Below are 16,899 nucleotides of genomic sequence, written 5' to 3'. Positions count from 1 at the left end.
ATACGACACATTTCAAGGACAAGAAACTTTAAATAGATTGTTTTTAAAAAAGCCTGGGGATAGAGAAATAAGTGATGTCAGAAGAATATTAGACTAGGACACCTGCCCCATATCCACACACTTGGTGAGACATTTTCAACTCTTCTATCAGTGGATGCTGTAAACTAGACAAGTTACTTCTCAGCAAGTCAGCCTGGGAAAGTTTGTCCAATCTGCTATTCTGAAAATTCACTGGATTTTGCATAACACTTTTTCAAATTTTGCTAACACAAAAGGGAGTTGGATCCATCAATTCATGCTGGGCATTGTCTTGACCTTCAGTATGAATATAATGGGTTCTGTCTCCCATCTGAATAGCTCAGTAGTTTAATGCTGTTAAGTAATGTTGCTCAAAGGATGAAAAATATAGACAGTTAATGAAGCTCTCTGTCACTGTGTTGGTTATGTTTTTTTAAAAATGTAAAAACTCATTGGTGATGTGGGTTCAGAATTTGCATTCTATTCCAAATCATCCTTGAGGAATCAAAATATCTGATGGAAGATAAATTTCCATTAAGGATTGGGTAATGATTCCACTGACCAACTATTTTTTTTTTCTATATAGAGTCTTTCGCTCAAGTGCAAGGAACCTTGAATCTGCAGCTCTACTGCTTATATATCCTTTCATTTGTGGTTCTGGCTACAAATGTTATTGTAGCAGCTCTGGTTCTGAAATATTATATCAATCGCCAAGCAGCAATCAGAAACTGCAGAGCTATTGCCAAAGTACCTGTCATCTTTTCTACAATAGTGTAATGTAGATAGAAACACAATTAAATTGTATATTTGCTACCCAAGATCCATAAACCTGAAAATCCTGGACGCCCCATCATCTCAGGTATTGGCACCCTAACATCAGGCTTGTCTGGTTATGTAGACTCTCTCCTCAGACCCTACGCTACCAGCACTCGTAGCTATCTTTGAGACACCACTGACTTGCTGAAGAAACTACAATCCATCGGTGATCTTCCAGAAAACACCATCCTGGCCACTATGGACGTAGAAGCCCTCTACACCAACATTCCACACAAAGATGGACTACAAGCTATCAGGAACAGTATCCCCGATAATGTCACAGCTAACCTGGTGGCTGAACTCTGTGACTTTGTCCTCACCCACAACTATTTCACATTTGGGGACAATACATACCTTCAAGTCAGCGGCACTGCTATGGGTACCCGCATGGCCCCACAGTATGCCAACATTTTTATGGCTGACTTAGAACAACGCTTCCTTAGCTCTCGTCCCCTAACACCCCTACTCTACTTGCGCTACATTGATGACATCATCATCTGGACCCATGGAAAAGAAGCCCTTGAGGAATTCCACCATGATTTCAATAATTTCCATCCCACCATCAACCTCAGCCTAGATCAATCCACACAAGCGGTCCATTTCCTGGACACTACTGTACTAATAAGCGATGGTCACATAAATACCACCCTATACCGGAAACCTACTGACCGCTACACTTACCTACATGCCTCCAGCTTCCATCCAGGACACACCACACGGTCCATTGTCTACAGCCAAGCTCTAAGATATAACCGCATTTGCTCTAATCCCTCAAATAGAGACAAGCACCTACAAGATCTCTATCAAGCATTCTTAAAACTACAATACCCACCTGCTGAAGTGAAAAAACAGATTGACAGAGCCAGACGAGTACCCAGAAGTCGCCTCCTACAAGACAGGGCCAACAAAGAAAATAACAGAACACCACTAGCTGTCACCTTCAGCCCCCAACTAAAACCTCTCCAGCGCATCATCAGAGATCTACAACCTATCCTGAAAGATGATCCTTTACTCTCACAGATCTTGGGAGACAGAGCTGTCCTCGCTTACAGACAACCCCCCAACCTAAAGCAAATACTCACCAGTAACCACACATCACTGAACAAAAACACTGACCCAGGAACCTATCCTTGTAACAAAGCCCGATGTCAACTCTGTCCACATATCTATTCAAGTGACATCATCATAGGGCCTAATCACATCAGCCATACCATCAGGGGCTCGTTCACCTGCACATCTACCAATGTGATATATGCCATCATGTGCCAGCAATGCCCCTCTGCCATGTACATTGGCCAAACCGGACAGTCTCTACGCAAAAGAATTAATGGACACAAATCTGACATCAGGAATCATAATACTCAAAAACCAGTGGGAGAACACTTTAACCTGTCTGGTCATTCTATGACAGATCTGCGGGTGGCTATCTTAAAACAGAAAAACTTCAAAAACAGACTCCAACGAGAGACTGCTGAGCTGGAATTGATATGCAAACTAGACACAATCAACTCAGGATTAAATAAGGACTGGGAATGGCTGAGCCATTACACAAAAAGAAGAACAGGAGTACTTGTGGCACCTTAGAGACTAACAAATTTATTAGAGCATAAGCTTTCGTGGATTGAATCTATCTCCCCTTGTAAGTATTCTCACACTTGCTTCTTATCAAACTGTCTGTACTGAGCTACCTTGATTATCACTTCAAAAGTTTTTTTCTCTTACTTAATTGGCCTGTCAGAGTTGGTAAGACAACTCCCACCTGTTCATGCTCTCTGTATGTGTGTATATATTTCTCCTCAATATATGTTTCACTCTATATGCATCCGAAGAAGTGGGTTGTAGCCCACGAAAGCTTATGCTCTAATAAATTTGTTAGTCTCTAAGGTGCCACAAGTACTCCTGTTCTTTTTACAATTAAATTGGATATTTTCTGAACAAAATTTTTCAGATCTGTTACTTATTTTAAAGAAGTAAATAACTCTTGCTGTCCTGAAACAATGCAATTTCAGAAAGAATATTTCAAATGTAGTATTTAAATAATTTTTTCATGGGGCTATTAAGATCACTTAGAAATTCAAATTGAATACAGCTGCCCACTTAAAGAGCTTTCTCACAACAACAAGAAAAATTAAACCTGTGCTTTGCAACTGCTGCCTTCTACGTATAGTGAAGTATTTAGATTTGACCTACATAGCCTAAAATCATTTGGGTCCTTTCTCCCTCAAAGGCCTTCTCTAGCCTTGTGATACTCTAGGAACGGCAATATCCTGAGGCGCTTGAGCTGGTGGTTCCCTGGTTTAAGTAGGAAGAGGGGCTGCTGGCAGGGTCTTCTCAGTGAAGCAACCTCAACTGTAGAACTCACATCCTCCTTTGATCCTCTACAGTATCTGGATCTGATGACCTTAAAGGCATACTGCAAGGCTCATCAGTTTCTTTGTGTGAGGAAGTAGGGAAGGAAGAGGAAGAGATGGTGGTATGGATGGGTGGGGGAGGAGAGAGAATGTAGGATAGGGTGGATACAGAACAGGCAATGGGGGCAACTACTTACTAGCCACTGCCCACGCAGACTCTTAATTTTCTTTAGTATTTATTTTAGAATTTGTACATTTTGGGTTAAACATTTTAGATATTTGAATAGAATACATTAAATTACGCTTGGAAATTAAATTTGGAAACCAGTTTTGTCCTACGTATTCTCAGATAGATGGGAATGAAGATTAACAAGTTAGAGTAAAATTAATATAAAGTTTAGGCGGAAACTTCAGATGTGTAGCTATCTCTGTCCTTCTGAAATATAGCTGCTTGTGGTTCATGAGTCTGGAATTTTATTTTATAAGTAAAAATGCCCATAATTAAAAAACAAATACATATCTCTATATTTCTTCACAGAGAGAGGATTGTCTGCTTCTCAAAGGAAGATATTGCCTTTATCTCTGTCAAGCCGGATGCGTGTAGAACATCTGTAGTCTCTGCCAATGCAGTAGACACTGATGAAAGAGGACTCTAAGCCACCTTTCTACCTCCCTGATCCTGGAGCAACCATAATACTATAGGGTCATTCCTCTGGTTCAGGATTACCATAATGCAGATATCCTGTCCCATCATACTCCCTATATAAAAGGGGGCCCCCTTACCTGCTCCTTTAGGGCAGTTTCTGCTACTGCTGTGGGCTGAGGTTCTGACCAATACGCTACACTAAATCCATCCAAGCAGTTGTGTGCTTGTTTTGAAATGAGCATCAATAGAGAAGGTCTGTCATTTAAGTCATTGATAATCGTCCATCCACTTTCTGTACTGTGCTTCAGTTCAGCTTCAGGTGTATCAGATAATGATTCTGAACTGGTTCATTAGAAGTAAAAGGTACCCTATCTTTTTAACCTTTAACCAAAGAACTAAAATAAACTAAAACTAAACAGAAACTGAATTCTGTTTTTTAATCTTCTAGAAGTGGGTTGCCAATAAAACAGAAAACAATTAAGCCAATATAAATACAAAAGTTACAACTCACTTTATTTATAGCACATATTTCATAGTTCAAGTAGATTGAGAACATGTATTTCAAGTGGCTTTTTAGAAATATTTTTAACTAAATAAACCACAAAAATACATACAAAATTCTTACACTTATGAAAAATATTGATATTCTTAAAGATGACAGATGTTTTATAACACTAACATTTAGTGTACAATACTGGGCAGAATTACAGTAACAAATGTAACAAACAACTTGGGGGGCTTAGAATTAGTTTAATAAATATTAAGCTTTGTAAAGACATCAAAATAAATACTTGCCCCTGGAAAGTATTTATATTGGGGTCCTGTCTCTTTCAAATATTGTCTATCTCTCTCCATTTGAGAGTCCTACTCCAGAGTCATATTGTTCTTGTGACATTTTGTTCGATCTGGAGTTTTGAACCATGTCCATTAACAGAACAACTTTAGTATCTATATGTTCCTGAAGTTTCTGCATACTTAGATCAATATAGTCCATTAGTTTTTTCTCCATCAGTTCCATATTTTTGGATATGACCTTTTCCAAGTAGGAGCAAATAGGCTGCTGTTCCATTCTGCAAGAAATGTAAATAATTAGTCATTCCTATTTTTAATATGGAGTCAGTGAGCATGCTGGCTAACTGACATAGAGATCCCAGTGCCTCAAGGAAGGGCACTGAAGTTTTGAAGTATTACTGGGTTTCTTAGAATATGCACTCAGTAGGAGGTACTCTTAATGTTAAAGTCAAAATAATAAATAAATACTTACACCTTTACTACACAGAAGGCCTAATTTTGTCCAAACACACACTGTGCAACATACATTAGTCAGGTGTATATCATAAGGGCAAGATTTGCCCTATTTTACATTAGTGTGTACATTTAACTGTACAACTAACCAACCAAAATACTTTTTGTAAGTGTGTAAGAGTTAAGATACTATGTTAATCTGTGTTTAATGTAATCTTACCCCAATACTGAAAATGGTAATTTTTTGTTTAAGAAAAGATTAGCACACTAATCTGTACAAATTTCATTTTATGCTTCCATACCTGCGTAGTGAGAAACAAAGTTAGGGAATTCTCAGTAAAATAGTAGCACAAAAGCCACACATCATATCCATATGATAGATTTACATTATTTATCATAGTATGTATGGGAGTATGAAATCTTAGGGGAAAAAAAGTTTGGAAAAAAATAAAATTGGCTTCCACTTACAGTGACAGCGTATTCATCAATTAGGACCAGCCAGTTCCAAGTTTCAACTTTTTCTGCCATTTAGGGTTGATTGTGTTTAAAAAAACCAAACACGACTTTTTGTACATATTTAAATGCAAGAGCTATATTTTCCCTCCCTCCCCCTTTTTAAATGTCTCAAAAATTAACTGTTTGTACTCAAACTTTCCAGGATATTCACCATACCCAAACCAGGCGGTTGGGGGAGGGGAACCCTTGCTAAATCACTTCCCACATGTAACCAATGCAATGCCCGTGTTTCTGTCAAGCTGCAATAGAGGGAAAGTTAACTAGAGTTCTGTCATTTTTCATTGCTGCTATTCAGAACCCAGTGGGCAGTAGTATCAATAAACTGATCTTCTTCAGTCTGCTGATACTTGGGAAAGATATGAGCTTTAGCACGGGCAGACACTGGAGCTTTTCACTAGGTGGGAAGACCCAAAAAAAATGAAGACCAGGAAAGAGGGTAGTGTAGTAGAGACATCCCACTCATACAAGTTCTGGGAGAAACAGAAAGAGAATGCACCTTTTGCCACTTAGCAGCCATAGAAGATTTTGGAACAAGGCTTCACACATTTATCACATCTACTAAGCAGAGGCTCATAAATGAAAAAAATGGAGCCACCAAGCACAGTTCAAGTAGAATGCCCAGATAAGGAACACCAGCACTTCCCCCTTTCCTGATAGCTGGAGATGTCTGAATTCTCACCAGAGTACTGCCAACTATAAAGCACTCCTTTTCCTTTCCACCATCTTACATAATAGTCTAAAGCTATGAATCTGGTAACATGGGAGAGAAAAGGTAGGAGAGATTGATGGGATAAGTTAAAGATAAGTAAACTGTGATAAAGGGGAAGAAAAGAAAGACACCTAGAATAATGCAGAAAAAGGTACACTAGGATCGGCCCCTGGAAAGAAGCCAGGATTATGAAGATAATAATGAAAAATATTCAAATACATTTCAAAATGCTGATGTTCATTTAATGTTCATTAAATAGGAGTTCACAACTGTTTTATTCCTTTAAATTGCAATGGCGGGGCTTTGTGGTGTGTGGCCTTGGAGTACTGTCATGGCAGAATTTTTTATTTTATTTTTTAAATACACTATTGCCCACAGGCTAGGACAAGTTGGATAAGTGTATCAAGCCTAACTTACCCAACAGTTTGAATGCCTTCCCCTTTAGCTATTGTACTCTTCGCAAAATGCTTATTGCCATCATCTAGCTGAAGATGATTTACTTGACTACATACGCTTTGAAGAAAAGGAAGCAGCAACCCAGAACTGGGCATATTTGAGTTTGCACTTGTTTGCTCTTGCATTAACGATGACAACGTAACTTTAAAATCATTTCCAGGAAGAGGAGTGCTTTGTTGCATAGTTTTAAGTCTTTCAAGATCAGGAATATTCTCTCTACCAGGTATCCGTGTGTTCACGTCAGTATGTGTTTTTAAATCTTCAAGAACTGTTTCAGTTGTCAAACAACTTTTAAAAGGAAAGGGTGCATTGGATGATTGGTTTAATCCTCTAAAAGCAGCTGCATTGTGCAATCCATCAATTGTATGCTGGTCTCCAAAGACAGATTCCTTTTTTCCAAAGATACATTGAAGTTTGTCTCCAAGAGGAAAACTGTTCTAATGGAAATAAGAAAATGTACATATTTAATGTGTTATTATGAATATAAATTTACAGAAGTAATAGATGTGCCTCTTCTCCCCCCGCCCCCCAAAAGGAAGCGTTCTGTAGCATTTTAGAGAACTATAGCATTCATTCCATTCTCACCAGTGTAAAGTTTACTCAATGAATGTGATATGAAAGTTTATTATAAAGAAAAAAGAACAGGAGTACTTGTGGCACCTTAGAGACTAACAAATTTATTAGAGCATAAGCTTTCGTGGGCTATGTACTCCTGTTCTTTTTGCGGATACAGACTAACACGGCTGCTACTCTGAAACCTGTTATTATAAAGAAAATTATCTACTGATATTTATGGAAAATAAAGAAACTTTCCCAGTAAAGAAATAATGTGAAAGTGATTAACATTTGCAAGATGAAGGTTTAGAATAGCTACAAATTTTTTTACACTGAACTTCAATTATTGAAGCAGGAGCTGATTAAATGAGGGCTCCAATACTAAAAATTACTCCATGTGGGTGGGTGCAGGGGTCTGTACATATGCTTCTCTTTGCAGGATTGCGGCCTAAATCCAATATAGTTATACTACAAGTACTACCCCTTTTATTTGGCGGAAACAAATTTTATTGTAATGAAGATACAAGCGTTTTTTAAAAACAAACAAAAAACCCCACCATACACACCCCACACAATTCTCAAAGTAGCGACAGCTCAGTTGTAACAAACAATATCTATCCTAAACTATTAAATGTATAGTAATAGTCTGCCATCTCAAGTTCCAAGATCACTTTTTATCATTTGATTTTAGCAAGGAAGTTGTGACCTTTTCCTTTTGGGTGCAAATCTCAGCGTCACCCATATTTGGTTAGTTTAAGGCTGGATTACTGCTACAAGTGGCTGATCCTTAAAAATAATTAATATTTAAGTTGGAGTAGAATGTGGCTGCACAGATATTAAACGTTATTTCCTGCAGGAAACACATTACACTTCACATACTCAATGATACGCACTGACTAGCACCTAATTTTGAGTTGAAATGAAAGGTGTAAGTTTTGTCCTACAAAACCTGAAATGGGCAAACTGTTGCTATAATACTACAGTTTAAAAAGGAGCTACCTGTAGCTACAGATCTCAACCTAACAGCCCCTTTGGTTTAAATGGAGAGGGGAGGAAGGTTTCGTGGCATAGTGTTTTTAGTGGGGAGTCTTCAACTCTGGAATTCAGTCAGCTTGGCTTTAGTGACCTTCAGCGCACATTGCAAGGCTCATTTATGTTCCCAGGCTTGTTACAGTGGTGGTGGCTAAATAAGGTTTGAAATAGTAAGAAGTTTCTTTGGAGAGGTCTTTAATCAAATGAGTTTGGAATATGCGTGTAACACAGACACAAAACACAAAGTCCTGGATTATGCCTTTTTATAAATTTAAATAAATAAAGTGTGGTAACTTGCCTTCTGCTGAAGTCGAACCATATTCATGAGTTGCTGAGCACCTGGAGATAACTTTGACCCTATGGATTCCACCATAGTTTGAACTCTGTCTAGATCTACGCTTGATCCTAGTGAAGGAAGATCTGAGGCAGATTTTGCAGAAACTGATTTTACTTGTACTACAATTTTAGTTATGAGTACTCTCTGTCTTTCACCAATGGAGAGCAGCTATTGAAAAAACAAAGAAAAATAATAAGATTTTAGAACAAAGTACTACTTTGGAAATTAAAAGGTCATTTTAGTGGAAAATTGAGACCTGTTTAATAGACTTCCTAGTACTATTATTCTGAATAGTGCTCATATTGAAATAGAATATGAGTGAAGATCAGTTGTGCTTAAGTGTTGGCATGATAAGAGCCTATGTTTAAACTTTATGCATGCGAGTAGTCCCATTGACTACAATAAGATTACTCACATATGTAAAATTACAAATGTGCATGTTTGTAGGATCAACACCTAAAATTCCCATTGTGCACAAACTGTTAAACAGCTAGAATATGTCTATTTTACAAAATTATTTGTTTAAGGGCATTCCTCTCTCTCTCACACACTTTAATAATGACATTTTAAGACATTTGTGGTGTAGATTTGACATGAGAACCCTGGTATCAAAATCCACCTACATTTTTAAAGAGAATACCCAAACCACATCTCAGGTTGATATAAACCTAACTATCATCATCTGAGTAACAGATAGTAAGGCAAAAAATGACAATTTAAAACATAATTTTGTGGAACTTCCTACCTTAATTCTACAAGAGGTTGTTGAGTACTCCAATTTAAGATATTTTTTGTATAAGGTAACCTTGTCATTTCTGTTAGAAAAATAAAATAAATGAGAGCTGTGAAGTCTCTATATGGTAAATGCTACAGAAATGCTTTCTACAAGAGGACAAAAATATCAGCTATTATATTCAGATGATAATGAGAAAAGAGCAGAGTGGGTCATCTTTTAATAGAATATTTTGGTTTTACCACTGAAATTCAGTTTGGATTTAATCATACGGCATACATACACACAAGTACACATATAGTTCCTGTTTTTTTCACGCATGGTATCCACAAAATTTTCTTCTCGTTTTGGCTTGACTGATTGGTTGGTTCTTAAATTAGCAAGTTAAGCAACGTATCTGGCCAAATGTTGATGTACTGTAATTAAAGTCTACCTCCTTTTATCCTCTCTTCCCCCCCCCTCAAAAAAAAAAAAAACTCCATAGGCAAAATCTTGCAGCGTATACAAGCAGAACCAATACTGAAATATATTTTCATTCCTCTCTTTGGAGCCATATATAAAGAGAATTTAAAGTGATCCTAAATGGCTTTTAGAGATTACTACTGAATTAAATACTTTAGCTCACTGAAAATGGTAGCTGACAGCCTTAACCATCTGTTTGACACAGACAACACATTGGCAGTGTAAACCACTAATGTGCGTCAACAATGACATGGAAGGCCTACCTTGAAGGGTGAGAAGTGCAGTTTCTATGCCCATTCATTCCTTGGTCTCTGCTGAGACTGTCAAGGCAGCACAAATTGTGTTGGTGGATATCTGACCACTAAAAACTCAATTGAGACGAAACAACCAGTAGATGGCAACACATTTTGTTCACTAGGACACCTGGGCTACATTTAAGCCAACAGTCTAAAAGCAATATAATACATCACCAGCCCCCCTAAAAAAGCCAGTTTCCTTTTCAATTGGATTTAATAAGCAAATACTAAACTGAGCCTACATAATGAAGACACTTACCTATCATTCTGGATGGTGCAGACAGTCTGTCCCCTACCAGTTCCACAATACTCTTCTCCTACATATACTTCCATGTTTCTTGCCTCACTTAAAATTCCAACATAGACTATTTCCTCAGATCCATGAGGATCACACTGCAGGTACAGTAAGCAGGGAGTTTCCTTTTCATCATTTAAGGGTCTCTCCAAAACCACAGAGTTCTCACTAGAAATATAAGAAACATTCTGTTTAAGCAACTTAACAACATTTTATTTAACCTATGCTTTCCAGGTAACACTATAGTTTATAAAACATAAAACAAGAACTCTTCATTTAAAGTCATTCAGTTTTTAAGAGAACAGATACATAATCTATATTTTTGTAACTGCAGTATTTACAACAAAGAACAAACACTACAATTACAGGTTGTGTGTGTGGGGCGGGAGAATATTTATATCACATTTTACAAATTTCAAACTTGCTGTGGATTCAGTCTGCAATGAAAATTAATGGCTCTGCCACATATGAAGGAAGTTTTGCTCCCAAATACTGTTTTAAATGTCGGGGGTGGGGGAGGGCGGGAAGAACGTGTGTGCTATCAATATTTTTAGTTACACACAGGGAGATCCCTACCTTGAAATACACTAATCAGTTCCCCGGATGCTCTAGTTCTCACAGGACTTGCTCCGATAAGCATGTAATCAGGTCTAGTTACTTCTCTTTCCATTAAAAGTTGTAATCTCCCCAGGGGGAGAAACACACCTGCCCAGACACGGTGAACCTGTGTGAAGACTCACTGCGACTATGGGCATCTATTCCGGGCTCAGTACAGCGCCTGGCACTCAGGAGAACAGCGCTGTAGCCAGGGCCCCGGGCTGAGCCCATCGCACCCCAAGGCGAGGGTATTAGGGGGTCTCGGGACTCCATGGGGCAGCAGAGGATCAGATCCGCACCCCGCCCGGGATCGGGATCCAGCCTCCACTTCCCCGCAAGCGTGAACGTGTCTGCGTTCCCGGGCATCCCTTACCCGCACTCGGGCGGCGCCAGCGTCTCGCCCTCACTGGCTCCCTCGGGAAGGAGACGCAGGGTGTCCGCCAGGCCCCCGGGAGACGAGGGGGACACGCAGTCCCACGAGCAGCCGGCTGCGATGCGGGGGCGGCGGAGGGGGCCATTGGCGCTGCGGATGCCATCCTCGGTTGCCACAGCGCCCGCCAGGCTACCGCTCGCCATCGCAATCGTCCCGCTCGCTGCCAACCGTCCCCTGCCGCGCCGCGCCGGCCAGAAATAACCCGGCAGAACTGATTTCTACAGAGAACATGCTCCCCACCGGACACCGTTGCGGGCGGAACGTCCGCCTTCCCAACGGTCACGGGGCATTCTTAACGCGCCGCTGATTGGCTCGCCGCCTTCCCGTTCTTCCCCATCCCCAGCGCGTCTCAGGCGTCCAGCCTGCAGGCGCAGGGGCATTGTCTCCCCCCCCCCCCCCCATCTGTTTGGTGACGCGCGTGCCCACAGCGGCAGTAGCCCTCGCTTCCGTTTCCGCGCTTAGCTTCTGAGCAAGCGCGCGCTAGGGCCAGGGCGGAGTGAGAGGCTGGTGGTTGTGTGTGACGCGGCCTGAGGGAAAGTAGCTGCCGGCCCAGAAAGCGCGTGGCTTGCAGCTGCGTCCTGGGCCCGTTACTAGGTCAGAAGAGCTGTTGGGTGGAAACTGTGCAGCCCGAGCCCCATAGTTCGAACAGCGACGGCCTCAACCCCATGTTCCCCTTCTGGGGGCTGCGCTCCCTCCCTGGGCATAGGCCCAGCCTCTGGCTGAGGGAGGACGTGACCATGCGTGATTCTCCTGCCTGGCACCTTGAAGGACTCTTGCATACACCTTGAATACCTTGTAAAAAGCAACAGAGGGTCCTGTGGCACCTTTAAGACTAAGAGAAGTATTGGGAGCATAAGCTTTCGTGGGTAAGAACCTCACTTCTTCAGATGCAAGAGCTAACTTTGATTCCATTTGGAGTCTAGTTACAGGCTGCTGAGCTGAATTCACTTCAGGCCAATAGTGCACCAGCACTGGGGCTCCCCTACTACTAGCTGAAATCACTAAGAGCTGAAATCACAAAAGAGCTAAAGTTACTAAGAGCTCTTAGCTTGCATCTGAAGAAGTGAGGTTCTTACCCACGAAAGCTTATGCTCCCAATACTTCTGTTAGTCTTAAAGGTGCCACAGAACCCTCTTGCTTTTTACAGATTCAGACTAACACGGCTACCCCTCTGATACTTGAGTACCTTGTGCAGTTCTGGTCTCCTTAGCTTGAAAAAAAAAAAGATATATTTGCATTGGAAAAGGTATAGAGAAGGGTGTTAGGCCCAAGAAAATAGAGTATAGAACAGGTTGTTTGACCAGCTTAGCCAAAGTTAGGCTAACAGTAGTTGCTGGGCCATTCCTGTCTCTCTGTGATACCTGAGGACATGCTTGAGCTGCAGAGAACGAGATAAGGGGCGGGGGTGGGGGGGAGGCGCATTCTTGTACCAGATGTGCTAGGAACAGTTTGTTTGGACCTATGGAGTCTTGCAGTCTCCACTCCCTGTTTCTGTTCTTCATCTGTTCTTAACTCCATCCTTCTCCTAGTTTCTGGTGCATGACAATAAAGCTGATAAGTTGCTGAGGCATCACGAATTGTTTGTAGTGTCAAAGAAGATAGATATGCATGAATATTAGAAGCTTTCTAACTAATAAAGGGGGGTTGGGTTGTTTTAACTATGACGCGACGGAACTGTCTATATAACCCTACTAGTTGTTAAAACCGTGGCTGTTTCTCTCTGGAGACGGGCCGCTCTCTATTGTTGTGTGCACTCCTCGATAAAGAGCTTGTCACTGGACCTTGCTGGTGTTTCCTGTCTCTCTCTGCAGTCAGACAACGAACCTTACCGTCTGGGTTCTGAGTCCCTGACAAGCAGGTTCATATTAACTCAGTAGCCTAGCTTATATGATGCTTTGTTTTCCTGTCTAGCATTTGAGAGTATATTGTTGCTGGTCTTTGATCTCAAAGGGTTTTAGAATAAATCAGTTTTGTCTTGTCATCCTTATGATGGGGTCAGTCAGCTGGCTTTCTCCAGTCAGCATTTACAATCATGTTATATTGGGTTTGTTGTAAGTTGTCTAACCAGTTTTTGAAAAGCACAATGTGAGAAATTTTACTTCCTTCTTCCTTGGGAGTGTTTGCTAACATACCTGAAATACTTTTTCAATGCTATCTATTGTTTGCCTTGACAACAAAAGATTCTAGTTTTTCTAGTTCTTTCACTTAAGGGAAACTGCTGGTAAGAGCACCATCCAAAATAAAACAGTGTTTCTGAACATCTTAGTACGTGAAGTGTTTGCTCAGAGAAAAATAACCATGTTAAAATGCAGCTTACTTTTGTTTGGTTTTGGACTAATATTTATTGGAAAGCCAGTTCGTACAGCAGGTGAGCTTCAGTCTTAATATTCAGTGAGAAAGTTGCTGCAAGTTATGCTTGTGCACATCAGTCATGATCCAGAACTCTTTATTCAAGCAAAATTCTTATACAAGTCCCGGAGAAATGTATTGACTGCAGGATGAGGTCTGTAGATAGTGTGTGTGTGTGTGTGTGTGTGTGTGTGTGTGTGTGTGTGTGTGTGTGTGTGTGTGTGTGTGTGTGTGTGTGTGTGTGTGTGTGTGTGTGTGTGTGTGTGTGTGTGTGTGTGTGTGTGTGTGTGTGTGTGTGTGTGTGTGTGTCAGACAAGTATGGTATGTTCTTTTTCTGCTTCATTGGCCAGCATGTATAACAAGCAGTCTTTCTTATTTTACCACCTGAACAGACTGGAATTCTGAGTGTAATGATCCTAGTCAGCTTAATAATGCACATTTATTCCAATAGCCAGGTTTATGTTCCTTGATTTCACTTAGTTGTAGTATGATAGTGTATTATGGTAGTGCTTAGAAGCCAGGGCCCCATCATGCGAGGCTCTGTAGAAAGTATTTGTTGTGACAGTTGGAATAACTGTAGCTCTCATCTGTGATGAACAATGGATAAAAAAATTCAGGTCTTCTGTGATGTGAGGGAATTCTCCCTGAAAATAATTGTGTATTTTTGTTGGACTTCTCATTTTTTAATTTCTTATTAATTTTAATTTAGGATTCAACAAAATAATAGTGTGTATGGATCATTACTTATACAGCTGTATATTTGTGACTCAATTACAGTAATTTTTTGTACTTCCCTCCCCTTCTAGTATCAAGGTATAAATTAGTAGAACTTGTTTTAAAAATTAATTGAGTGATGTATTATATCTCTGATCATACAGCATTATAAAGATAATTGGATAAATGAGATATGCTTCCACTCCAATGCCATACTTTCACATAAAACAGACTATGAGAAAATTCAATTTTATTGACACTTAATGGGAATGCTCATGGGTTAGGTGAGGGCAGGATTTTATTCAATATGAAGAAAATTAGCTTTGTTACTGGACATTTCAGTATTCAGTATTTTTACAGGTGTGGTATTAGCATAAAATTATGACCCTCGATCTCTGGAGTTCTAAACCCTATTCGGACCCTGACTTAATGTCCTCTGTGGTTTCTGGAAAGATACTTAGTTCATCTGTGCCTCAGTTATCTCATCTGTTAAAAGTGGATAAAAATACATACCTGCCTCACATGGGGAAAAAGGGGGTTGTGCAGTTTAGTTAATATTTATCAATATTTTGAAGATGAGAAGCAACATACACAGTAAGTGCTAAGTACTAATATTTTAGAAGGCTATTTTTATAAGTGAGTTACAAAATCTAACTACTGAAACTATAAATCCTACCAGTGTTACAGACCCCAAACATGTTTCTTTGTGAAAGGAAATCATATTATTTTAATTGGAGAGTCCTCCTTAATAATGTTGTTCGGTGCTCAACCCTTAAAAAGCCTTAGAGATTTTAGTAGGGAAGAAACCGTCTACAGAAATTGTGCTGAAGAACCCTCCTCCTACTCTGTAAGAGAACATTGTGGATTTTTTGTGCCACTTTGGATTACTTCCATGGACTTTTCTGTGTCATGCGTGATCTTACCTTATATTTGAGATGAAATCCTTTTGGTTTGTTATCTGAGAGCACAGTTCAAATGGGTGAAAGCAGTTTGCTTTGTTAAAATTAATTTATAATTTACTATCCATTGGCCCCCACTGAATTCAACGGGAGACTTTCTGTTGACTTCAGCAGGGATTAAACCAAACTCAGTGAGTAGACAACAAAAGGGAAGGAAAGGTCATCAGGTAAAGTTCACCATTTGAACCAGGTGTTTACCTCAATGTAATGCTGCATTGTTGAGATCAGATTCTAATCAGACTTTTGACCTCCAGCTTCCTGGTTAATAGCTGTACCACTGAAGTACTGTAATTCTGAAATAATGCAGAAGGTGTGTTGGAGTAGGGTGTACTGATGACTAACAGAAACAAACAAAATGGGACATGAAAGCTGTCATTGCTGGATTAGCTGGGTTGGGGGGCGGGAGACAACATGAGGAAACAAGGTTGTAAAAGTAGTGAGAGGGAGAATTATGCAGGACCTTGAAGACAAAGACAAGAAGTCAAAATTTAATTCAGTGGAGAGATTTCAAAGGGAAAGTGGGGTTGATGTGGTTAGATTAGTTGAATAGAAAGATAATTTTGGCTGCAGTCATTTTAGATTGATGTCTTTTAAGTTCAAAATGAAAACACTGAGATGATACAATTTTTTTCATTTTTATTTCTAAAATTGTCACGACATATTTTTATATTAAAGAGAATATGATACAGTAACTCCTCGCTTAACGTTGTAGTTATGTTCCTGAAAAATGCGACTTTAAGCGAAAGGATGTTAAGCGAATCCAACTTCCCCATAAGAATTAATGTAAATGGGGGGGGAGGCTAGGTTCCAGGGAAATTTTTTTCACCAGACAAAAAACTATATTTTATTTATATAGATATATATACGCGCGCACACACAGAATATAAGTTGTAAACAGTTTAATACTGTACACAGCGATGATGATTGTGAAGCTTGGTTGAGGTGGTGAAGTCAGAGGGTGGAAGAGGGTGCGATATTTCTCAGGGAATGCCTTACTGCTAGATGATGAACTAGCACTCGGCTGAGCCCCTCAAGGGTTAACACCTTGTTGTTAATGTAGCCTCACACTCTACAAGACAGCAGGAATGGAGGGAGGGGAGACAGTATGACAGACAGAGACACACATCCGGTGTGTGGGAGAGAGAAAGATGTGCATTGCCCGTTTAAGTATGCTGACCCCACTCTAAATAAACTGCCTTTTTAAGTATATCAGAAAGTTGAGACAGCAGCTGTGGCCAGCAAGCTCTCTCCGTCCTGAGCCCTGTCCTGTATTCACCCTGCTCTGTATGAAGAAGGGGTAAGTGGGGGGCAGGAGTACGGGGAGGGGGACACCCTGACATTAGCCCCCGTCTTCCCTCCCCGCACAGCAAGCAGGAGGCT

At 40.2% G+C, this 16,899-nt stretch overlaps 2 protein-coding genes across 5 annotated transcripts in view; one reads left to right on the top strand and one right to left on the bottom strand.

Moving 5' to 3' along the window:
* Positions 1-4,319: 4,319 nt before the first annotated feature.
* Positions 4,320-11,780, bottom strand: C7H10orf88 (chromosome 7 C10orf88 homolog). 3 transcript variants are annotated; one of them, XM_005305889.5, is made up of 6 exons: positions 11,438-11,780; positions 10,432-10,635; positions 9,427-9,496; positions 8,643-8,849; positions 6,719-7,194; positions 4,320-4,901 (listed from the first exon to the last, which is right to left on the bottom strand). In XM_005305889.5, exons 1-6 carry the CDS (start codon positions 11,638-11,640, stop codon positions 4,673-4,675), a joined length of 1,389 nt encoding a protein of 462 aa, XP_005305946.2. In that variant the 5' UTR covers positions 11,641-11,780; the 3' UTR covers positions 4,320-4,672. The 3 variants fall into 3 exon arrangements, with proteins under 3 accessions (XP_005305946.2, XP_042711283.2, XP_023959338.2); XM_042855349.2 differs by lacking the exon at positions 11,438-11,780 and adding an exon at positions 11,173-11,347; XM_024103570.3 differs by lacking the exon at positions 8,643-8,849 and having other exon boundaries at positions 11,438-11,773.
* Positions 11,781-13,646: 1,866 nt separating this feature from the next.
* The window catches only part of LOC101942413 (disintegrin and metalloproteinase domain-containing protein 9-like), a 48,290-nt gene continuing 45,037 nt past the window's right edge, over positions 13,647-16,899 (top strand). For both annotated transcript variants that reach the window (XM_024103568.3, XM_065552280.1), the window contains exon 1: positions 13,647-13,865. In XM_024103568.3, coding sequence (XP_023959336.1) covers positions 13,796-13,865 — 70 coding nt within the window. In that variant the 5' untranslated portion in view covers positions 13,647-13,795. The remainder of the gene's footprint in view (positions 13,866-16,899) is intronic.

This window comes from Chrysemys picta, chromosome 7 (genome assembly GCF_011386835.1).
Source record: "Chrysemys picta bellii isolate R12L10 chromosome 7, ASM1138683v2, whole genome shotgun sequence".
NCBI classification, from domain to species: domain Eukaryota; kingdom Metazoa; phylum Chordata; order Testudines; family Emydidae; genus Chrysemys; species Chrysemys picta.
Note: the sequence above shows the minus strand (reverse complement) of the source record. Positions and strands in the feature narration are given on the sequence as shown.